This window comes from Salvelinus namaycush, chromosome 16 (assembly GCF_016432855.1).
Source record: "Salvelinus namaycush isolate Seneca chromosome 16, SaNama_1.0, whole genome shotgun sequence".
In the NCBI taxonomy this organism is placed as follows: Eukaryota; Metazoa; Chordata; class Actinopteri; order Salmoniformes; family Salmonidae; genus Salvelinus; species Salvelinus namaycush.
Window position 1 is genome coordinate 48,420,407 of NC_052322.1, and position 26,025 is coordinate 48,446,431.

Genomic DNA, 26,025 nt, shown 5'->3' on the forward strand with positions numbered 1-26,025 from the left:
TTCACCAGGTTATTCACCAGGTTATTCACCACGTTATCCACCAGGTTATTCACCAGGTTATTCACCACGTTATTCACCAGGTTATTCACCAGGTTATTCACCAGGTTATTCACCAGGTTATTCACCAGGTTATCCACCAGGTTATTCACCAGGTTATTCACCACGTTATTCACCAGGTTATTCACCAGGTTATTCACCAGGTTATTCACCACGTTATTCACCACGTTATTCACCACGTTATCCACCAGGTTATTCACCACGTTATCCACCAGGTTATTCACCACGTTATTCACCAGGTTATTCACCAGGTTATTCACCAGGTTATTCACCACGTTATTCACCACGTTATTCACCAGGTTATTCACCACGTTATTCACCACGTTATTCACCAGGTTTATTCACCACGTTATTCACCAGGTTATTCACCAGGTTATTCACCAGGTTATTCACCACGTTATTCACCAGGTTATTCACCACGTTATTCACCAGGTTATTCACCACGTTATCCACCAGGTTATTCACCAGGTTATTCACCACGTTATTCACCAGGTTATTCACCAGGTTATTCACCAGGTTATTCACCAGGTTATCCACCAGGTTATTCACCAGGTTATTCACCACGTTATTCACCACGTTATTCACCAGGTTATTCACCACGTTATTCACCACGTTATCCACCAGGTTATTCACCAGGTTATTCACCAGGTTATTCACCACGTTATTCACCAGGTTATTCACCAGGTTATTCACCAGGTTATTCACCACGTTATTCACCACGTTATTCACCAGGTTATTCACCAGGTTATTCACCACGTTATTCACCAGGTTATTCACCACGTTATTCACCAGGTTATTCACCACGTTATTCACCAGGTTATTCACCACGTTATTCACCAGGTTATTCACCACGTTATTCACCAGGTTATTCACCAGGTTATTCACCACGTTATTCACCAGGTTATTCACCAGGTTATTCACCAGGTTATCCACCAGGTTATTCACCAGGTTATTCACCACGTTATTCACCAGGTTATTCACCAGGTTATTCACCAGGTTATTCACCACGTTATCCACCAGGTTATTCACCACGTTATTCACCAGGTTATTCACCAGGTTATTCACCACGTTATTCACCAGGTTATTCACCAGGTTATTCACCAGGTTATTCACCACGTTATTCACCAGGTTATTCACCACGTTATTCACCACGTTATTCACCACGTTATTCACCACGTTATTCACCACGTTATTCACCACGTTATTCACCATGTTATTCATCACGTTATTCACCAGGTTATTCACCAGGTTATTCACCAGGTTATCCACCAGGTTATCCACCAGGTTATTCACCAGGTTATTCACCACGTTATTCACCAGGTTATTCACCACGTTATTCACCAGGTTATCCACCAGGTTATTCACCAGGTTATTCACCAGGTTATTCACCACGTTATTCACCACGTTATTCACCAGGTTATTCACCAGGTTATCCATCACGTTATTCACCACGTTATTCACCAGGTTATCCACCAGGTTATTCACCAGGTTATTCACCAGGTTATTCACCAGGTTATTCACCACGTTATTCACCAGGTTATCCACCAGGTTATTCACCAGGTTATTCACCAGGTTATTCACCACGTTATTCACCACGTTATTCACCAGGTTATTCACCAGGTTATTCACCACGTTATTCACCAGGTTATTCACCAGGTTATTCACCAGGTTATCCACCAGGTTATTCACCACGGTATCCACCACCTCCACTCCTGCATTCATTTAGCCAATCTGACACAACCATTTTAACTGCTATATTTGTCATGTGTCTCTACATGTCAATTGCAATAACAATATACTTTATTTTTTAACATATTCACTTGCAGTTGTAAGACTAGGCCTACACCCTCATCATAACAACCAGACTACCATGGAGACCCTGGATATCACCCTGACCAAGTGGTTTAAGGTGAGAGAATAACAACTCTGCCTGATGAAGGTCTCTGGCTGAAAGGTCACGCTATGTTTTTAACCTTGGAGTCGTGCTTCAACTTCTGATGCGTCATTCGTTTATTTAAGGTAGCACCGCTATTCCAGTTGTTTGACCATAAAACCCTCTATTGCGCCAGGTGAAAGAATACGACCAGAAGAGTGAGCAGCGGGCAGAGAAACACGAGGGACTCCGGGGACGTAACAACATCACTTCCTGTCGGAGCCCAACCAGAGAACTGGACACACGGTGGATCAAGAAGGAGCTGAGGCGGAAGAGACAGGAGGAATTCGATATAAGACGATCGGTCAGCCCAGAAAGGGCCAAAGATTCTGGAAAGGTCAAGGACGACAGTTGTGTCATCTGTGACACAGCCAAGTCAGAGACGGTGGAGGCTAAGGTCAGTGTGACCCCTAAGTCAAATCTGCATGGGTCACAAAGGGCGAAAGACTCTGCAAAGGTCAAGGATGACAGTTGTGTCATCTGTGACGAAGCGAAGACAGAGTCTTTGCAGTGTAACATCAATTGGCCTATGCCCCCTAGGCTTATGTCCAATGGACGGCCATTGATAATGGCTCGAAGAATAAAGACATCCAAAGATGACCTGGACAACAGTGAATGGGTAAAAGAAAACACATGTAATTCATGGTTTACCACCTACTTTACTACATGCCTATTGGTTTACCATCTACTTTACCGCATGCCTATTGGTTTACCATCTACTTTACTCTATGCCTATTGGTTTACAATCTACGTTACTACATGCCTATTGGTTTACAATCTACTTTACTACATGCCTATTGGTTTACAATCTACTGTACTACATGCCTATTGGTTTACCATCTACTTTACCGCATGCCTATTGGTTTACCATCTACTTTACTACACGCCTATTGGTTTACCATCTACTTTACTACATGCCTATTGGTTTACAATCTACTTTACTGCATGCCTATTGGTTTACCATCTATTTACTACATGCCTATTGGTTTACCATCTACTTTACTACATGCCTATTGGTTTACCATCTACTTTACTGCATGCCAATTGGTTTATCATCTACTTTACTGCATGCCAATTGGTTTACCATCTATTTACTACATGCCTATTGGTTTACCATCTACTTTACTACATGCCTATTGGTTTACCATCTACTTTACTGCATGCCAATTGGTTTATCATCTACTTTACTGCATGCCTATTGGTTTATCATCTACTTTACTGCATGCCTATTGGTTTATCATCTACTTTACTGCATGCCTATTGGTTTATCATCTACTTTACTGCATGCCTATTGGTTTATCATCTACTTTACTACATGCCTATTGGTTTACCATCTACTTTACTACATGCCTATTGGTTTACCATCTACTTTACTGCATGTCTATTGGTTTTAACAATATATTTGAAGTGTATCTTGCTAATAGGGCTACAGTCTATAGTCTGATTCTGACTATCCAGGGCTCATTTATTCATTAAGGTAACGTTACAGCATAATTATTCAGTTCCTTCATTATCACTGTTGTATTTACCAGGCCTCAATATGGAAAAATGAGAAGAGCAGTACTAGAACACTAGAGGCAGTTTCCTCCACCTTCACCACCTCCACCCCAACCTTCACCACCTCCACCCCAACCTTCACCACCTCGACCAGAGAACCACCCACCTCCACCCCTACCTCCACCCTGAAGACGTCCACCCCGAGCAGAGAACTAGTCCAGCCCAGGTTAAAAGCCTCGACAAAACAACCACCCACCTCCACCCCTAACTCCACCCCTACCTCCACCCCTACCTCCACCTCTACCTCGACCCCTACCTCCAACCCTACGTCCACCCCGAGCAGAGATCTAGTCCAGCCCAGGTTAAAAGCCTCTACAAAACAACCACCCACCTCCACCCCTACCTCCACCCCTACCTCCACCCCTACCCCCATCCTTACCTCCACCCCTACCTCCACTCCTACCTCCACCCCTACCTCCACACCTACCTCCACCCCTACCTCCACCCCTACCTCCACCCCTACCTCCACCCTGAAGACGTCCACCCCGAGCAGAGAACTAGTCCAGCCCAGGTTAAAAGCCTCGACAAAACAACCACCCACCTCCACCCCTACCTCCACCCCTACCTCCACCCCTACCTCCACCTCTACCTCGACCCCTACCTCCAACCCTACGTCCACCCCGAGCAGAGATCTAGTCCAGCCCAGGTTAAAAGCCTCTACAAAACAACCACCCACCTCCACCCCTACCTCCACCCCTACCTCCACCCCTACGTCCACCCTTACCTCCACCCCTACCTCCACTCCTACCTCCACACCTACCCTCCACCCCTACCTCCACCCTACTCCACTACCTCCACCCCTACCTCACACCTACCTCCACCCCTACCTCCACCCCTACCTCCACCCCTACCTCCACTCCTACCTCCACCCCTACCTCCACCCCTACCTCCACCCTGAAGACCTCCACCCCGAGCAGAGATCTAGTCCAGCCCAGGTTAAAAGCCTCGACAAAGAAAGGAAAGGGTACTTCTATTTCTTTATAACACTTCCATACAATACAATTATGACCAAGTCATATTTAATGAAAACATTGCCATTTCACTCTACCAGGCATCCTGAAGGGTACAGGAGGTAAGAAGACACAGCAAGAAGTCAGCTCACAGACAGAGTGAGTCTCAATCATGTATTTGTCTTGAAATGATGGTGTATAAAACCCACAAACTGTAGTAGCAGAAAACACATCAAATCTCTGATTCTGTTGTTTTCTTGATGTCAGTCTCTGTAACAAAATAAATGTTTTCTATATACAGGCCTGGCTCTATGTACACATCTGGCTCTATATACAGGCCTGGCTATGTTACCGTCAAGGAATCTGTGAGTTTCCACAATCCACCTTGCTCACAATTGTGTGCAGTGCCATATAGATCAGTCACTACAGTCTGAGGTTAAATACACCCCCCCCCCCCCCCCACCCCCTTGTACAGATCAGTCACTACAGTCTGAGGTTAAATACCCCCCCCCCCCCCCCATACAGATCAGTCACTACAGTCTGAGGTTAATACCCCCCCCCCCCCATATAGATCAGTCACTACAGTCTGAGGTTAAATACCCCCCCCCCCCCATATAGATCAGTCACTACAGTCTGAGGTTAAATACCCCCCCCCCCCCCCCATATAGATCAGTCACTACAGTCTGAGGTTAAATACACCCCCCCCCCCCATATAGATCAGTCACTACAGTCTGAGGTTAAATACCCCCCCCCCCCCCCCATATAGATCAGTCACTACAGTCTGAGGTTAAATACCCCCCTCCCCCCATACAGATCAGTCACTACAGACTGAGGTTAAATACACCCCCCCCATATTGATCAGTCACTACAGTCTGAGGTTAAATACCCCCCCCCCCATATAGATCAGTCACTACAGTCTGAGGTTAAATACACCCCCCCCCCCCCCATACAGATCAGTCACTACAGTCTGAGGTTAAATACCCCCCCCCCCCCCCATATAGATCTGTCACTACAGTCTGAGGTTAAATACCCCCCTCCCCCATACAGATCAGTCACTACAGACTGAGGGTAAATACACCCCCCCCCCCCCCCCCCCCCATATAGATCAGTCACTACAGTCTGAGGTTAAATACCCCCCCCCCCCCCCCCATATAGATCAGTCACTACAGTCTGAGGTTAAATACACCCCCCCCCCCCCCATACAGATCAGTCACTACAGTCTGAGGTTAAATACCCCCCATATAGATCAGTCACTACAGTCTGAGGTTAAATACCCCCCCCCCCCATATAGATCAGTCACTACAGTCTGAGGTTAAATACCCCCCCCCCCCCCCATATAGATCAGTCACTACAGTCTGAGGTTAAATACCCCCCCCCCCCATATAGATCAGTCACTACAGTCTGAGGTTAAATACCCCTCCCCCATACAGATCAGTCACTACAGACTGAGGTTAAATACACCCCCCCATATAGATCAGTCACTACAGTCTGAGGTTAAATACCCCCCCCCCCCCCATATAGATCAGTCACTACAGTCTGAGGTTAAATACCCCCCCCCCCCCATATAGATCAGTCACTACAGTCTGAGGTTAAATACCCCCCCCCCCCCCCCCCCCCCCCCCCATATAGATCAGTCACTACAGTCTGAGGTTAAATACACCCCCCCCCCCCCCCCCATATAGATCAGTCACTGCAGTCTGAGGTTAATACACCCCCCCCCCCCCCCCCATACAGATCAGTCACTACAGTCTGAGGTTAAATACCCCCCCCCCATATAGATCAGTCACTACAGTCTGAGGTAAATACCCCCCCTCCCCCATACAGATCAGTCACTACAGACTGAGGTTAAATACACCCCCCATATAGATCAGTCACTACAGTCTGAGGTTAAATACCCCCCCCCCCCCCATATAGATCAGTCACTACAGTCTGAGGTTAAATACCCCCCCCCCCCCCCATATAGATCAGTCACTACAGTCTGAGGTTAAATACACCCCCCCCCCCCCATATAGATCAGTCACTACAGTCTGAGGTTAAATACACCCCCCCCCCCCCCCCCCATATAGATCAGTCACTACAGTCTGAGGTTAAATACACCCCCCCCCCCCCCCCCATACAGATCAGTCACTACAGTCTGAGGTTAAATACCCCCCCCCCCCCCCCCATATGATCAGTCACTACAGTCTGAGGTTAAATACCCCCCTCCCCCATACAGATCAGTCACTACAGACTGAGGTTAAATACCCCCCCCCCCCATATAGATCAGTCACTACAGTCTGAGGTTAAAACAATACCACCCCCCCCCCCCCCCATATAGATCAGTCACTACAGTCTGAGGTAAATACCCCCCTCCCCCATACAGATCAGCACTACAGACTGAGGTTAAATACCCCCCCCCCCATATAGATCTGTCACTACAGTCTGAGGTTAAATACCCCCCTCCCCCATACAGATCAGTCACTACAGACTGAGGTTAAATACACCCCCCCCCCCCCCCCCCATATAGATCAGTCACTACAGTCTGAGGTTAAATACCCCCCCCCCCCCCCCCCCATATAGATCAGTCACTACAGTCTGAGGTTAAATACACCCCCCCCCCCCCCATACAGATCAGTCACTACAGTCTGAGGTTAAATACCCCCCCATATAGATCAGTCACTACAGTCTGAGGTTAAATACCCCCCCCCCCCATATAGATCAGTTACTACAGTCTGAGGTTAAATACCCCCCCCCCCCCATATAGATCAGTCAACTACAGTCTGAGGTAAATACCCCCCCCCCCCCCATATAGATCAGTCACTACAGTCTGAGGTTAAATACCCCCCCCCCCCCCCCCCCATATAGATCAGTCACTACAGTCTGAGGTTAAATACACCCCCCCCCCCCATATAGATCAGTCACTACAGTCTGAGGTTAAATACACCCCCCCCCCCCCCCCCCCCCATATAGATCAGTCACTACAGTCTGAGGTTAAATACACCCCCCCCCCCCCCCCCATACAGATCAGTCACTACAGTCTGAGGTTAAATACCCCCCCCCCATATAGATCAGTCACTCACAGTCTGAGGTTAAATACCCCCCTCCCCCATACAGATCAGTCACTACAGACTGAGGTTAAATACACCCCCCCCATATAGATCAGTCACTACAGTCTGGGTTAAATACCCCCCCCCCCCCCATATAGATCGTCACTACAGTCTGAGGTTAAATACCCCCCCCCCCCCCCATATAGATCAGTCACTACAGTCTGAGGTTAAATACCCCCCCCCCCCCCCCCCCCCCATATAGATCAGTCACTACAGTCTGAGGTTAAATACAACCCCCCCCCCCCCCATATAGATCAGTCACTACAGTCTGAGGTTAAATACACCCCCCCCCCCCCCCCATATAGATCAGTCACTACAGTCTGAGGTTAAATACACCCCCCCCCCCCCCATACAGATCAGTCACTACAGTCTGAGGTTAAATACCCCCCCCCCCCCCCCATATAGATCAGTCACTACAGTCTGAGGTTAAATACCCCCCTCCCCCATACAGATCAGTCACTACAGACTGAGGTTAAATACCCCCCCCCCCATATAGATCAGTCACTACAGTCTGAGGTTAAATACACCCCCCCCCCCCCCCCCCACATATGATCAGTCACTACAGTCTGAGGTTAAATACACCCCCCCCCCCCCCCCCATACAGATCAGTCACTACAGTCTGAGGTTAAATACCCCCCCCCCCCCCCCATATAGATCAGTCACTACAGTCTGAGGTTAAATACCCCCCTCCCCCATACAGATCAGTCACTACAGACTGAGGTTAAATACACCCCCCCCATATTGATCAGTCACTACAGTCTGAGGTTAAATACCCCCCCCCCCATAAGATCAGTCCACTACAGTCTGAGGTTAAATACACCCCCCCCCCCCCATACAGATCAGTCACTACAGTCTGAGGTTAAATACCCCCCCCCCCCCCCCACCATATAGATCAGTCACTACAGTCTGAGGTTAAATACCCCCCCTCCCCATACAGATCAGTCACTACAGACTGAGGTTAATACACCCCCCCCCCCCCCCCCCATTAGATCAGTCACTACAGTCTGAGGTTAAATACCCCCCCCCCCCCCATATAGATCAGTCACTACAGTCTGAGGTAAATACACCCCCCCCCCCATACAGATCAGTCACTACAGTCTGAGGTTAAATACCCCCCCATATAGATCAGTCACTACAGTCTGAGGTTAAATACCCCCCCCCCCCATATAGATCAGTCACTACAGTCTGAGGTTAAATACCCCCCCCCCCCTATAGATCAGTCACTACAGTCTGAGGTTAAATACCCCCCCCCCCCCCCATATAGATCAGTCACTACAGTCTGAGGTTAAATACCCCCCCCCCCCCCCATATAGATCAGTCACTACAGTCTGAGGTTAAATACACCCCCCCCCCCCATATAGATCAGTCACTACAGTCTGAGGTTAAATACACCCCCCCCCCCCCCCCATACAGATCAGTCACTACAGTCTGAGGTTAAATACCCCCCCCCCCCCCCATATAGATCAGTCACTACAGTCTGAGGTTAAATACCCCCCCCCCATACAGATCAGTCACTACAGACTGAGGTTAAATACACCCCCCCCATATTGATCAGTCACTACAGTCTGAGGTTAAATACCCCCCCCCCCCATACAGATCAGTCACTACAGTCTGAGGTTAAATACCCCCCCCCCCCCCCCATATAGATCAGTCACTACAGTCTGAGGTTAAATACCCCCCTCCCCCATACAGATCAGTCACACAGACTGAGGTTAAATACACCCCCCCCCCCCCCATGTAGATCAGTCACTACAGTCTGAGGTTAAATACCCCCCCCCCCCCCCATATAGATCAGTCACTACAGTCTGAGGTTAAATACACCCCCCCCCCCCCATACAGATCAGTCACTACAGTCTGAGGTTAAATACCCCCCCATATAGATCAGTCACTACAGTCTGAGGTTAAATACCCCCCCCCCCCCATATAGATCAGTCACTACAGTCTGAGGTTAAATACACCCCCCCCCCCCCCCCCCCATATAGATCAGTCACTACAGTAACAAAATGTTCTTTTAACTTTCCCCTGTTCCTCCTTGACAGGAAGTTATTCAGCTGGATGTTTACTTGCAGGTAAAACGTTTTTTTTGTTTTTTTTACCCAACCTGTAATGTGGCCAGTTAAACATGTGTCCGGCTAGTTGTCCTTTAAGGAAGTGTTTGGCCTTCATATGACATCCTGTTCTGTTCCTCCTCGCGGCAGGAAGCTCTATGGAGAGAGGAGGGCCTGAAGAAGAAGTTGGCTGTTCTCCAGAAGCGTGGCTCCACCCTGCTGCATCACTCTGACACCCTATGGACTGTAAGACACTTACCTGCCTCACATACCACACCCACTTTCCTCATACCTGCCTCACATACCACACCCACTTTCCTCATACCTGCCTCACATACCACACCCACTTTCCTCGTACCTGCCTCACATACCACACCCACTTTCCTCGTACCTGCCTCACATACCACACCCACTTTCCTCGTACCTGCCTCACATACCACACCCACTTTCCTCGTACCTGCCTCACATACCACACCCACTTTCCTCGTACCTGCCTCACATACCACACCCACTTTCCTCGTACCTGCCTCACATACCACACCCACTTTCCTCATACCTGCCTCACATACCACACCCACTTTCCTCATACCTGCCTCACATACCACACCCACTTTCCTCATACCTGTCTCACATACCACACCCACTTTCCTCATACCTGCCTCACATACCACACCCACTTTCCTCCTACCTGCCTCACATACCACACCCACTTTCCTCCTACCTGCCTCACATACCACACCCACTTTCCTCATATCTGCCTGACATACCACACCCACTTTCCTCCTACCTGCCTTACATACCACACCCACTTTCTCCTACCTGCCTGACATACCACACCCACTTTCCTCCTACCTGCCTGACATACCACACCCACTTTCCTCATACCTGCCTCACATACCACACCCACTTTCCTCATACCTGCCTCACATACCACACCCACTTTTCTCATACCTATCTCACATACCACACCCACTTTCCTCATATCTGCCTGACATACCACACCCACTTTCCTCCTACCTGCCTTACATACCACACCCACTTTCTCCTACCTGCCTGACATACCACACCCACTTTCCTCATACCTGCCTCACATACCACACCCACTTTCCTCATACCTGCCTCACATACCACACCCACTTTCCTCGTACCTGCCTCACATACCACACCCACTTTCCTCATACCTGCCTCACATACCACACCCACTTTCCTCATACCTGCCTCACATACCACACCCACTTTCCTCATACCTGCCTCACATACCACACCCACTTTCCTCATACCTGCCTCACATACCACACCCACTTTCCTCATACCTGCCTCACTGTTGTGGAATTTTGTAATCAATGTTCATAAATTGCAATTATCTTTATAGGTCTGCAACCCAGAATGTGTAAAGTTCTGGTTTAAATGAAACAGACAGAATTCCCAACTCACAATTAGTCAAATCCAATTTTATTCGTGAGAGCTCTCCCGTGCATATCCAAAGATGTTCCTTTTATAACATTCTCTTAACCTAGGCACATACATACACACTAACATGAGGAGAGCTATCATATCTACTTCTCTACCATTCTCACCACAGTTGATCACTACCCAGCTGACAGTTCCATTCCCCCCCCAGATAAGGGAAACCTGTTGTGTTTCTCTGTTTCTGACTACGGTACAGCAGACAGGATGAGACTGTAGTGTTCTCTGTTTCTGACTACGGTACAGCAGACAGGATGAGACTGTAGTGTTTCTCTGTTTCTGACTACGGTACAGCAGACAGGATGAGACTGTAGTGTTTCTCTGTTTCTGACTACGGTACAGCAGACAGGATGAGACTGTAGTGTTCTCTGTTTCTGACTACGGTACAGCAGACAGGATGAGACTGTAGTGTTTCTCTGTTTCTGACTACGGTACAGCAGGCAGGATGAGACTGTAGTGTTCTCTGTTTCTGATTACGGTACAGCAGACAGGATGAGACTGTAGTGTTTCTCTGTTTCTGACTACGGTACAGCAGACAGGATGAGACTGTAGTGTTCTCTGTTTCTGACTACGGTACAGCAGACAGGATGAGACTGTAGTGTTTCTCTGTTTCTGACTACGGTACAGCAGACAGGATGAGACTGTAGTGTTCTCTGTTTCTGACTACGGTACAGCAGGCAGGATGAGACTGTAGTGTTCTCTGTTTCTGACTACGGTACAGCAGGCAGGATGAGACTGTAGTGTTCTCTGTTTCTGACTACGGTACAGCAGACAGGATGAGACTGTAGTGTTTCTCTGTTTCTGACTACAGTACAGCAGACAGGATGAGACTGTAGTGTTCTCTGTTTCTGACTACGGTACAGCAGGCAGGATGAGACTGTAGTGTTTCTCTGTTTCTGACTACGGTACAGCAGACAGGATGAGACTGTAGTGTTCTCTGTTTCTGACTACGGCACAGCAGACAGGATGAGACTGTAGTGTTTCTCTGTTTCTGACTACGGCACAGCAGACAGGATGAGACTGTAGTGTTTCTCTGTTTCTGACTACGGTACAGCAGACAGGATGAGACTGTAGTGTTCTCTGTTTCTGACTACGGTACAGCAGGCAGGATGAGACTGTAGTGTTTCTCTGTTTCTGACTACGGTACAGCAGACAGGATGAGACTGTAGTGTTTCTCTGTTTCTGACTACGGTACAGCAGGCAGGATGGGTCTGTGGTTAACGGCTAGCTTCCTTCTGCTCTCGTCTGTACCTTGCTCACAGAGTAACATCAGAGAACATCAGTATCTAGGAAGAGAGATTGCTGTAGCTCTCATACAGGAAGGGTGTGTTCTTATTGTTTCTGTTCACAACAGACTGTGTCTGCCTTTAATTGGTGCATATACGGGACAGACCGTGGCGACGAGTAAGGAGACTCGTTGGTGGTGTCAACCAGCCGTTAGTCTTTCCTCAGCAGATTTCAGTAGTGCAACACGTTTCCTCTCCACTCCCACAGACAAGCTGCAATGAAGACCTACTAAAGAACAAGATCAGAGCATTGGAAACACAGCTGCAAGTCTGCCTGCAGGTAAGAATAGCACCCTGCTGCATCCGCAGCTGTGGACTGAGGATGTGCTCCTTCTCAGCAAAGATAAAATATCACTCTTGTCAGTTCTAGTTTGTCCTATTTTGTTGTCAGATGCTTCTAATGTTTGCAACATGAGTTTGAAAAGTATGTGTTTGGCATCCCGGTAAAATGTCATTAGTAGGATCTATAACAGTTGTATGCTGCCCTTTGGTTAAAACAACCATTCAGGCAATATCTCGGTTCAGAACCAACAACCATCTCATACTGATCCGATGATACTGTACACAGAGAGTGGTGTTGCCATGTGGTTTGTGGGTTATACCTCCTTAAGCTCATGTATTTGTATTTATTAATATGGAACCCCATTAGTTCCTGCCAAGACAGCAGCTACTCTTCCTGGGGTTTATTATGGATCCCCATTAGTTCCTGTCAAGGCAGCAGCTACTCTTCCTGGGGTTTATTATGGATCCCCATTAGTTCCTGTCAAGGCAGCAGCTACTCTTCCTGGGGTTTATTATGGATCCCCATTAGTTCCTGCCAAGACAGCAGCTACTCTTCCTGGGGTTTATTATGGATCCCCATTAGTTCCTGTCAAGGCAGCAGCTACTCTTCCTGGGGTTTATTATGGATCCCCATTAGTTCCTGTCAAGGCAGCAGCTACTCTTCCTCAGGTTTATTATGGATCCCCATTAGTTCCTGTCAAGGCAGCAGCTACTCTTCCTGGGGTTTATTATGGATCCCCATTAGTTCCTGTCAAGGCAGCAGCTACTCTTCCTGGGGCTTATTATGGATCCCCATTAGTTCCTGCCAAGGCAGCAGCTACTCTTCCTGGGGTTTATTATGGATCCCCATTAGTTCCTGTCAAGGCAGCAGCTACTCTTCCTGGGGTTTATTATGGATCCCCATTAGTTCCTGTCAAGGCAGCAGCTACTCTTCCTGGGGTTCATTATGGATCCCCATTAGTTCCTGTCAAGGCAGCAGCTACTCTTCCTCAGGTTTATTATGGATCCCCATTAGTTCCTGTCAAGGCAGCAGCTACTCTTCCTGGGGCTTATTATGGATCCCCATTAGTTCCTGCCAAGGCAGCAGCTACTCTTCCTGGGGTTTATTATGGATCCCCATTAGTTCCTGTCAAGGCAGCAGCTACTCTTCCTGGGGTTTATTATGGATCCCCATTAGTTCCTGTCAAGGCAGCAGCTACTCTTCCTGGGGTTCATTATGGATCCCCATTAGTTCCTGTCAAGGCAGCAGCTACTCTTCCTGGGGTTTATTATGGATCCCCATTAGTTCCTGTCAAGGCAGCAGCTACTCTTCCTCAGGTTTATTATGGATCCCCATTAGTTCCTGCCAAGGCAGCAGCTACTCTTCCTGGGGTTTATTATGGATCCCCATTAGTTCCTGCCAAGGCAGCAGCTACTCTTCCTGGGGCTTATTATGGATCCCCATTAGTTCCTGCCAAGGCAGCAGCTACTCTTCCTGGGGTTTATTATGGATCCCCATTAGTTCCTGCCAAGACAGCAGCTACTCTTCCTGGGGTTTATTATGGATCCCCATTAGTTCCTGCCAAGACAGCAGCTACTCTTCCTGGGGTTTATTATGGATCCCCATTAGTTCCTGCCAAGACAGCAGCTACTCTTCCTGGGGTTTATTATGGATCCCCATTAGTTCCTGCCAAGGCAGCAGCTACTCTTCCTGGGGTTTATTATGGATCCCCATTAGTTCCTGCCAAGGCAGCAGCTACTCTTCCTGGGGTTTATTATGAATCCCCATTAGTTCCTGCCAAGGCAGCAGCTACTCTTCCTGGGGTTTATTATGGATCCCCATTAGTTCCTGCCAAGGCAGCAGCTACTCTTCCTGGGGTTTATTATGGATCCCCATTAGTTCCTGCCAAGGCAGCAGCTACTCTTCCTCGGGTTTATTATGGATCCTCATTAGTTCCTGCCAAGGCAACAGCTACTTTTCCTGGGGTTTATTATGGATCCCCATTAGTTCCTGCCAAGACAGCAGCTACTCGTCCTGGAGTCCAGCAAAATTAAGGCATTACAATACATTTCACAACAGATTTCACAACAGGCCCCTACTCTACTACCACATATCTACAACACAAAATCCATGTGTGTATATAAAGCGTATGTTATCATGTGTGTGTATGCATGTGTCTCTGCCTGTGTGTGTGTGTCTCTTCACAGTCCCCGCTGTTCCATAAGGTGTATTTTTGTCTGTTTTTTAAATCTGATTCTACTGTTTGCGTCAGTTACCTGATGTGGAATAGAGTTCCATGTAGCCATGGCTCTATGTAGTACTGTGCGCCTCCCATTGTCTGTTCTGGACTTGGGGACTGTGAAGAGACCTCTGGTGGCATGTCTTGTGAGGTATGCATGGGTGTACGTATGTCTATGTATGACCAGTTTATAACTTGCTGTTCTCACAGAAACTCCCCTTGGATGGAGTGAAGAAGCTAGTGATACAGATGGAGAAACAGAAGGGAGCGTATGAGGAGAAAGCCTTGGAGGTCATCCAGAGGGCAACAGAGGAGAAAAAGGAAGCTCTCAGTCAAGCTGAGACACTCGAGGTTGGGGTCTCTCTCTCTCTCTCTCTCTCTCTCTCTCTCTCTCTCTCTCTCTCTCTCTCTCTCTCTCTCTCTCTCTCTCTCTCTCTCTCTCTCTCGCTCTGGCACATACAGATACCCTGTTCATACCTGCCTCACATAACACACTCTCAGTCAAGCCGAGACACTCGAGGTTGGGGTCTTTCTTTGTCTCTGTCTCTCTATCTGGCACATACAGACACCCTGTTCATGTACATGCCGGCACTTTGCATCTATACTCAACTGATGTTAAGTTTTGTCTATAATGAGATGCATTTCACCAGGTTTCTACTGTCGAGATAGTGTATTGAAAAACTATGAAGCCCTACATTGATAACACTTGTAGTGGCTTGTCTTGTATAATGTAGATGTACTTCTCTGTCCACTAGGTGCTGTCTCTCTGTATAATGTAGATGTACTTCTCTGTCCACTAGGTGCTGTCTCTCTGTATAATGTAGATGTACTTCTCTGTCCACTAGGTGCTGTCTCTCTGTATAATGTAGGTGTACGTCTCTGTCCACTAGGTGCTGTCTCTCTGTATAATGTAGGTGTATTTCTCTGTCCACTAGGTGCTGTCTCTCTGTATAATGTAGGTGTACGACTCTGTCCACTAGGTGCTGTCTCTCTGTATAATGTAGATGTATTTCTCTGTCCACTAGGTGCTGTCTCTCTGTATAATGTAGGTGTATTTCTCTGTTCACTAGGTGCTGTCTCTCTGTATAATGTAGGTGTATTTCTCTGTCCACTAGGTGCTGTCTCTCTGTATAATGTAGGTGTATTTCTCTGTCCACTAGGTGCTGTCTCTCTGTATAATGTAGATGTATTTCTCTGTCCACTAGGTGCTGTCTCTCTGTATAATGTAGGTGTATTTCTCTGTTCACTAGGTGCTGTCTCTCTGTATAATGTAGGTGTATTTCTCTGTCCACTAGGTGCTGTCTCTCTGTATAATGTAGGTGTATTTCTCTGTCCACTAGGTGCTGTCTCTCTGTATAATGTAGGTGTATTTCTCTGTCCACTAGGTGCTGTCTCTCTGTATAATGTAGGTGTATTTCTCTGTCCACTAGGTGCTGTCTCTCTGTATAATGTAGGTGTATTTCTCTGTCCACTAGGTGCTGTCTCTCTGTATAATGTAGGTGTATTTCTCTGTCCACTAGGTGCTGTCTCTCTGTATAATGTAGGTGTATTTCTCTGTCCACTAGGTGCTGTCTCTCTGTATAATGTAGGTGTATTTCTCTGTCCACTAGGTGCTGTCTCTCTGTATAATGTAGGTGTATTTCTCTGTCCACTAGGTGCTGTCTCTCTGTATAATGTAGGTGTATTTCTCTGTCCACTAGGTGCTGTCTCTCTGTATAATGTAGGTGTATTTCTCTGTCCACTAGGTGCTGTCTCTCTGTATAATGTAGGTGTATTTCTCTGTCCACTAGGTGCTGTCTCTCTGTATAATGTAGGTGTATTTCTCTGTCCACTAGGTGCTGTCTCTCTGTATAATGTAGGTGTATTTCTCTGTCCACTAGGTGCTGTCTCTCTGTATAATGTAGGTGTATTTCTCTGTCCACTAGGTGCTGTCTCTCTGTATAATGTAGGTGTATTTCTCTGTCCACTAGGTGCTGTCTCTCTGTATAATGTAGGTGTATTTCTCTGTCCACTAGGTGCTGTCTCTCTGTATAATGTAGGTGTATTTCTCTGTCCACTAGGTGCTGTCTCTCTGTATAATGTAGGTGTATTTCTCTGTCCACTAGGTGCTGTCTCTCTGTATAATGTAGGTGTATTTCTCTGTCCACTAGGTGCTGTCTCTCTGTATAATGTAGGTGTATTTCTCTGTCCACTAGGTGCTGTCTCTCTGTATAATGTAGGTGTATTTCTCTGTCCACTAGGTGCTGTCTCTCTGTATAATGTAGGTGTATTTCTCTGTCCACTAGGTGCTGTCTCTCTGTATAATGTAGGTGTATTTCTCTGTCCACGAGGTGCTGTCTCTCTGTATAATGTAGGTGTATTTCTCTGTCCACTAGGTGCTGCCTCTCTGTATAATGTAGGTGTATTTCTCTGTCCACTAGGTGCTGTCTCTCTGTATAATGTAGGTGTATTTCTCTGTCCACTAGGTGCTGTCTCTCTGTATAATGTAGGTGTATTTCTCTGTTCACTAGGTGCTGTCTCTCTGTATAATGTAGGTGTATTTCTCTGTCCACTAGGTGCTGTCTCTCTGTATAATGTAGGTGTATTTCTCTGTCCACTAGGTGCTGCTGCAGGCAGCCAGAGTGGAAGCGGCTCAGTGGCAGGGTCTGTGTGAGGAAATGAAGGAGAGCTCAGAACAGCTGAAGAAGAAACAGGAGATCAGCTCTGAACAGGTTCTTCAACTGCAGAACCAACTGGAGGTACAGTAGCCGCTGCTGTGCAGACAGCAGCTATCGCAGACTGGAGTGTTCTGTGAGGCACTGAAGGATGCCATCATAGTCAGTCAGCCTCTGGCGAAGTGAGACTACATCATGATCAGGGAGACCGCTGCATATTGTACGATCCATTGGGTTACTGTCATTTAACTCACTGGAGTTGGATAAAATGTGGATCTGAAACATATTTAAATTCTGGAGAGAAAAAAAAACGTTTGTCTAGACATAGCTGTGTGATGTGTATATTAATGCTCAAGTAAGAGGCTGGTTGGTGTCTGTTGTGTGCAGCTGGCCAGGGGTCAGGAGGCGGGGCTGAGGGAGGAGCTGGGGGCAGTACAGCGAGTGGAGGAGGAGTTACAGTCCAACATTGTTCTACTGGAAGAACAGAACGAGAACCTGAGGGAACAAATCCAGGAGTTGAGAGGTTAGAGGTCATACAAATAACACATATAGTTTGATACACACACACACCAATTTTCATGGGGTTCTGCATCTAAATATATTTTAGTAGTAAAGTAGAAACTAAAGGAATTAATTAATGAATGGCTTTCTCATATTGCCTTGCCTGACTCCTAGATGCCAGAACTGAGACTCAGGAGGTGTCCCTGGATGAATCCTTGGCCCAGTTGGATGTGTCTCTGGAGCAGTCAGAGGAGGAGGAGCGGACCCTGGCCCAGTTGGATGTGTCTCTGGAGCAGCCAGAGGAGTTGGAACGGACCCTGGCCCAGTTGGATGTGTCTCTGGAGCAGTCAGAAGAGTTGGAACGGACCCTGGCCCAGTTGGATGTGTCTCTGGAGCAGTCAGAGGAGGAGGAGCGGACCCTGGCCCAGTTGGATGTGTCTCTGGAGCAGTCAGAGGAGGAGGAGCGGACCCTGGCCCAGTTGGATGTGTCTCTGGAGCAGTCAGAGGAGGAGGAGCGGACCCTGGCCCAGTTGGATGTGTCTCTGGAGCAGTCAGAAGAGTTGGAACGGACCCTGGCCCAGTTGGATGTGTCTCTGGAGCAGTCAGAGGAGGAGGAGCGGACCCTGGCCCAGTTGGATGTGTCTCTGGAGCAGTCAGAGGAGGAGGAGCGGACCCTGGCCCAGTTGGATGTGTCTCTGGAGCAGTCAGAGGAGGAGGAGGAGGAGGAGGAGGAGGAACAGCTGATTGTATCGTCACAGCAGAAGCAGTTATCATGGGGAGATGGAGATCAGGTTCTGGAGCAGCTCCGTCACGCTCTGGACCGACTACAGCTGAAGGAGAGGGAGGTGAGGGAGGAAGGGGTTCATAAACCCAGGCCTCGTAGTGATTACAGGAGAATAATGACAGTTATTACATGTTCATTGAAACGTTGCCAATAAGTAGGAATGGAATGACAGGAGCTCCGCCCTCCTGAATTGGACCAATAAGTGGAACAGGAATATTTAATTCTCAGCTAAATGTAAAGATGTTTCAATTCAGTTCCCAAATTCTATTTCATACACAATGGTGAAAAAAATTGGTATTTCATAGTGTCTGTGTGTGTGTGTGTGTGTGTGTGTGTGTGTGTGTGTGTGTGTGTGTGTGTGTGTGTGTGTGTGTGTGTGTGTGTGTGTGTGTGTGTGTGTGTGTGTGTGTGTGTGTGTGTGTGTGTGTGTGTGTGTGTGTGTGTGTGTGCAGTGTGAGGAGCTGCAGAACGATCTGGAGGCCGTGGAGGCAGAGTGCCAGTCGTGCCAGGTCCGTCTGACGCAGTGCAGGGACGAACTCCGACAGCTCAGCCACCGACGCAGCAGCAGGGTGTGCAGGGTGAGTGTGTGTTTGTGTGTGTGTGTGTGTGCAGCACCCTCCCTTTGTTGTTGTCCCCCCCCCCCCCACAGGTTAACTTTTTAAAGACCAGAATTGTATGTACTTTTGCTTGTGTTTGTAGAAGCCCTGTGTCTCGTGGATATGTCTCTGTGTTCCACTACTACTGCTCCTGGCCATGGTGGCGGCGGCCATCTTGTGGGCGTGGCATCCTCCCTTCAAGGACCAAGTCCAGGACCTGTACTCAGCTGTAGAGGAACACATAGAGGACTATCTACTGCAGGCCGTCTCTCCACAACACGTTGGCTGCTTCAGGCCTGTCTGACCACAGCACGTTGGCTGCTTCAGGCCTGTCTGACCACAGCACTAGCCTGAGTCCCACATCGGTTTGGGCTCTCTTGCCAACTCTAAGACATTGGACTTGACAAGACAGTACAAAGAGATCTGGGACTCAGGCTACCACAGCACAGCTCAGGTTTAAGATTTATAGTTTGATTGAGTTTGTTTTGTGTATATTAAGAATTTTTGTTAAGGTATTATTAATTAATTTTTTAACAAAAAAATCTAACAAAAACAATCCAAATGATAAAAGACAAAACAATCTATTAATTTAATTTATATTTATAACTCAGAACCTTTGTGTGCCTTTATAGATGAATTGAGAATGACAACTAAGCATTAGTTGCTTTTGATTCCAACTTTAAAGTAGTCTCTGCAGATAGAGTTCGATTGACTTAAACATCAATGTTTACAATGTTACACATTACACAAACTTTGGGATAAAAATAACAATTTACTGCCTATCAGTGGAAGCTGCTGAGAGGAGGACGGCTCATAGTAACGGCTGGAATGGAGTCAATGAAATGGAATCAAACCACATGGAAACCACGTCATGGAAACCACGTCATGGAAACCACGTCCTCCCAGCAGCCTCCTCTGCTGCATATGCATCGTTATGTAATAATTGTTCAATATCTTTGTTTGAAATGATTATATTGGACTAATGCACCTCATATTTTAGTTGTACAAAAAAATCGTGCAGATCATGAAAATCATTAGAAAAGTATCATAATAAGTATTCTGTTTTGTGTCATTTTGTTTGAGAAACAGAGACCGGGATTCAATCCAATCAGCTGTATATCAGCGTTGTAGCGCGCTTGACATTTAAAGGTAACTTCCAAGTGTCACGAATCCCGCCGAGGATGGTGCCTCTTCCTGTTCGGGCGGCGCTCGGCGGTCGTCGTCACCGGCCTACTAGCTGCCATCGATTCTTTTCTTTTTGTTTCTGTTAGTTTGGGCTGATTGGGTGCACCTGTTTTGAGTTTAGTTTGGTGGATAGGCTATTTAAGGGCAGGTAGCCCGCTGGCTTTTGTGCGGGCTTGTATTCTGTTATTTGGTGTTGGATTGTGATGTGGATTTTATTATTTTCTCGGGACAGTTTAGTCCGGTGTGTGTGTACTCCTAGCAGCTCTGACACCGAGGCGACATGCAGTCTCCGCGAGTGTGGAAACATTGCCTTTAAAAGGTGCAAGGCACGATCGGATCGGATCGGATCTCGGCCTTAATGTTAATGATTGTGTTTACATTATTGTCACAAGTGCTGTCCATTTTTGTGGAGTTTGTGGAAATCGACTGTAATAAAATGACTGTAGAAGGTCCAATATAGTAAAAAAAAAAGTATAATATCCGAAGACATAACAAAAAGATAAAGTACACTGCTCAAAAAAATAAAGGGAACACTTAAACAACACAATGTAACTCCAAGTCAATCACACTTCTGTGAAATCAAACTGTCCACTTAGGAAGCAACACTGATTGACAATAAATTTCACATGCTGTTGTGCAAATGGAATAGACAACAGGTGGAAATTATAGGCAATTAGCAAGACACCCCCAATAAAGGAGTGGTTCTGCAGGTGGTGACCACAGACCACTTCTCAGTTCCTATGCTTCCTGGCTGATTTTTTGGTCACTTTTGAATGCTGGCGGTGCTTTCACTCTAGTGGTAGCATGAGACGGAGTCTACAACCCACACAAGTGGCTCAGGTAGTGCAGCTCATCCAGGATGGCACATCAATGCGAGCTGTGGCAAGAAGGTTTGCTGTGTCTGTCAGCGTAGTGTCCAGAGCATGGAGGCGCTACCAGGAGACAGGCCAGTACATCAGGAGATGTGGAGGAGGCCGTAGGAGGGCAACAACCCAGCAGCAGGACCGCTACCTCCGCCTTTGAGCAGGAGGAGCACTGCCAGAGCCCTGCAAAATGACCTCCAGCAGGCCACAAATGTGCATATGTCTGCTCAAACGGTCAGAAACAGACTCCATGAGGGTGGTATGAGGACCCGACGTCCACAGGTGGGGGTTGTGCTTACAGCCCAACACCGTGCAGGACGTTTGGCATTTGCCAGAGAACACCAAGATTGGCAAATTCGCCACTGGCGCCCTGTGCTCTTCACAGATGAAAGCAGGTTCACACTGAGCACATGTGACAGACGTGACAGTCTGGAGACGCCGTGGAGAACGTTCTGCTGCCTGCAACATCCTCAAGCATGACCGGTTTGGCGGTGGGTCAGTCATGGTGTGGTGTGGCATTTCTTTGGGGGGCCGCACAGCCCTCCATGGGCTCGCCAGAGGTAGCCTGACTGCCATTAGGTACCGAGATGAGATCCTCAGACCCCTTGTGAGACCATATGCTGGTGCGGTTGGCCCTGGGTTCCTCCTAATGCAAGACAATGCTAGACCTCATGTGGCTGGAGTGTGTCAGCAGTTCCTGCAAGAGGAAGGCATTGATGCTATGGACTGGCCCGCCCGTTCCCCAGACCTGAATCCAATTGAGCACATCTGGGACATCATGTCTCGATCCATCCACCAACGCCACGTTGCACCACAGACTGTTCAGGAGTTGGCGGATGCTTTAGTCCAGGTCTGGGAGGAGATCCCTCAGGAGACCATCCGCCACCTCATCAGGAGCATGCCCAGGCGTTGTAGGGAGGTCATACAGGCACGTGGAGGCCACACACACTACTGAGCCTCATTTTGACTTGTTTTAAGGACATTACATCAAAGTTGGATCAGCCTGTAATGTGGTTTTCCACTTTAATTTTGAGTGTGACTCCAAATCCAGACCTCCATGGGTTGATAAATTTGATTTCAATTGATAATTTTTGTGTGATTTTGTTGTCAGCACATTCAACTATGTAAAGAAAAAAGTATTTAATAAGAATATTTCATTCATTCAGATCTCGGATGTGTTATTTTAGTGTTCCCTTAATTTTTTTTAGCAGTGTATATGAAATAAAACTTACAGCAGATGGAGGGGTGACTGTCCTGGAGGGGTGACTGTCCTGGAGGGGTGACTGTCTTGGAGGGGTGACTGTCCTGGAGGGGTGACTGTCCTAGAGGGGTGACTGTCCTGGAGGGGTGACTGTCCTAGAGGGGTGACTGTCCTAGAGGGGTTACTGTCCTGGAGGGGTGACTGTCCTGGAGGGGCGACTGTCCTAGAGGGGTGACTGTCCTGGAGGGGGTGACTGTCCTGGAGGGGTGACTGTCCTGGAGGGGTGACTGTCCTGGATGAGTGACTGTCTTGGAGGGGTGACTGTCCTGGAGGGGGTGACTGTCCTGGAGGAGTGACTGTCCTGGAGGGGTGACTGTCCTGGAGGGGCGACTGTCCTAGAGGGGTGACTGTCCTGGAGGGGTGACTGTCCTGGATGAGTGACTGTCCTGGAGGGGTGACTGTCCTGGATGTGTGACTGTCCTGGAGGGATGACTGTCCTGGAGGGGGTGACTGTCCTGGAGGAGTGACTGTCCTGGAGGGGTGACTGTCCTGGAGGGGCGACTGTCCTAGAGGGGTGACTGTCCTGGAGGGGTGACTGTCCTAGAGGGGTGACTGTCCTGGAGGGGTGACTGTCCTGAAGGGGCGACTGTCCTAGAGGGGTGACTGTCCTGGAGGGGTGACTGTCCTGGAGGGGTGACTGTCCTGGAGGGGTGACTGTCCTGGATGAGTGACTGTCCTGGAGGGGTGACTGTCCTGGAGGGGGCGACTGTCCTGGAGGAGTGACTGTCCTGGAGGGGACGACTGTCCTGGAGGAGTGACTGTCCTGGAGGGGTGACTGTCCTGGAGGGGTGACTGCTTGTTCAGATTCTCGATTCTGCTGTATATTTGTCAAATTATCATTGAGTATGTGGTTCTGTAAATTGCCAAAGCTGTGTGAGCATGCCTGATCCCATTTGATGACCTGGAGCAGGCAATGTTTCAAGATAAAGGATTTATGAAACAATGACACTCACTGAAATGGTTTGAAAATCACCAACTGCTAAATGAGCAGACACGGAAGGTAGCAATTATACTTCCGGAAAATGGGTCCCTGAAAACAGAGTTTGAAGCAGGGACTTCACAGTTTCTTCTTCCAATACACCTCTGGCTAAAGAACGAGAGGCTATGTACAACTGCATTCAGTATGCAGGGCTGGCCCTATCCTTCTGGGGCCCTATCCTTCTGGGGCCCTATCCTTCTGGGGCCCTATCCTTCTGGGGCCCTAGCCTTCTGGGGCCCTAGCCTTCTGGGGCCCTATCCTTCTGGGGCCCTAGCCTTCTGGGGCCCTATCCTTCAGGGGCCTTAGCCTTCAGGGGCCCTATCCTTCTGGGGTCCTATCCTTCTGGGGCCTTAGCCTTCAGGGGCCCTATCCTTCTGGGGCCCTATCCTTCTGGGGCCTTAGCCTTCAGGGGCCCTATCCTTCTGGGGCCCTATCCTTCTGGGGCCTTAGCCTTCAGGGGCCCTATCCTTCTGGGGCCTTAGCCTTTAGGGGCCCTATCCTTCTGGGGCCCTATCCTTCTGGGGCCTTAGCCTTCAGGGGCCCTATCCTTCTGGGGCCTTAGCCTTCAGGGGCCCTATCCTTCTGGGGCCTTAGCCTTCAGGGGCCCTATCCTTCTGGGGCCCTATCCTTCTGGGGCCTTAGCCTTCAGGGGCCCTATCCTTCTGGGGGCTTAGCCTTCAGGGGCCCTATCCTTCTGGGGCCCTATCCTTCTGGGGCCTTAGCCTTCAGGGGCCCTATCCTTCTGGGGTCCTATCCTTCTGGGGCCTTAGCCTTCAGGGGCCCTAGCCTTCAGGTGCCCTATCCTTCTGGGGTCCTATCCTTCTGGGGCCTTAGCCTTCAGGGGCCCTATCCTTCTGGGGTCCTATCCTTCTGGGGCCTTAGCCTTCAGGGGCCCTAGCCTTCAGGTGCCCTATCCTTCAGGTGCCCTATCCTTCTGGGGTCCTATCCTTCTGGGGCCTTAGCCTTCAGGGGCCCTATCCTTCTGGGGCCCTATCCTTCTGGGGCCCTACAGTAAATGAGTTTGGGTTGGCAGAACATGATATAATTGATCTCTAAAGTATACAGAGAACCTTACAGCTTGTAAAGAGAAACGCCTCACCTAGAATTCATAATATCTCACGAACTGCCACAGTAGCAGTTGATATTAAAACAGCAAAAACAAAATCCCGAATGCCATGTTCCTAGCTCACCCAGCGATCGGCCCCTCATTAGTCAGCTACCCTTCCTTATGGTTCCTCCAAAGACTTAGAGATGACAGAAATCTCATGAAAACAAGTTGATAATACAGTATATTGCGATATATTGACCGTACTGTATAATAAACTCAGCCAGTAGGAATCTACTGAAAAAAAGAAATGTCCTCTCACTGTCAACTGTGTTTATTTTCAGCAAACTTAACTTATGTGTAAATATTTGTAATGAATATAACAAGATTCAACAACTGAGACATAAACTGAACAAGTTCCACAGACATGTGACTAACAGAAATTGAATAATGTGTCCCTGAACAAAGGGGGGGTCAAAATCAAAAGTAACAGTCAGTATCTGGTGTGGCCACCAGCTACATTAAGTACTGCAGTGCATCTCCTCCCCATGGACTGCACCAGATTTGCCAGTTCTTGCTGTGAGATGTTACCCCACTCTTCCACCAAGGCACCTGCAAGTTCCCGGACATTTCTGGGGGGAATGGCCCTAGCCCTCACCCTCCGATCCGACAGGTCCCAGATGTGCTCAATGGGATTGATATCCGGGCTCTTTGCTGGCCATGGCAGAACACTGACATTCCTGTCTTGCAGGAAATCACGCACAGAATGAGCAGTATGGCTGGTGGCATTGTCATGCTGGAGGGTCATGTCAGGATGAGCCTGCAGGAAGGGTACCACATGAGGGAGGAGGATGTCTTCCCTGTAACGCAGAGCGTTGAGATTGCCTGCACTGACAACAAACTCAGTCTGATAATGCTGTGACACACCGCTCCAGACCATGACGGACCCTCCACCTCCAAATCGATCCCACTCCAGAGTACAGGCCTCGGTGTAACTCATTCCTTTGACAATAAACGCGAATCTGACCATCACCCCTGGTGAAACAAAACCGCGACTCATCAGTGAAGAGCACTTTTTGCCAGTCCTGTCTGGTCCAGCGACGGTGGGTTTGTGCCCATAGGCAACGTTGTTGCCGGTGATGTCTGGTGAGGACAATCCCTCCAACAGGCCTACAAGCCCTCAGCCCAGCCTCTCTCATCCCATTTGTCGGACAGTCTGAGCACTGATGGAGGGATTGTGCGTTCCTGGTGTAACTTGGGCAGTTGTTGTTG

At 48.3% G+C, this 26,025-nt stretch overlaps 1 protein-coding gene across 1 annotated transcript; it reads left to right on the top strand.

Annotated features, from left to right (window-relative positions):
* The first annotated feature begins 1,927 nt into the window (after positions 1 to 1,927).
* Positions 1,928 to 20,648, top strand: LOC120061716 (dynactin, 150 kDa isoform-like). The gene is made up of 15 exons (XM_039011612.1): positions 1,928 to 1,966; positions 2,127 to 2,387; positions 3,523 to 4,047; positions 4,202 to 4,511; positions 4,599 to 4,656; positions 4,799 to 4,862; positions 9,623 to 9,652; positions 9,782 to 9,877; positions 12,593 to 12,664; positions 15,096 to 15,236; positions 17,486 to 17,623; positions 17,927 to 18,062; positions 18,215 to 18,885; positions 19,277 to 19,402; positions 19,524 to 20,648. The coding sequence occupies exons 1-15, from the start codon at positions 1,928 to 1,930 to the stop codon at positions 19,722 to 19,724; spliced, it is 2,868 nt and encodes a 955-aa protein (XP_038867540.1). The 3' UTR covers positions 19,725 to 20,648.
* The last annotated feature ends 5,377 nt before the right edge of the window (positions 20,649 to 26,025 follow it).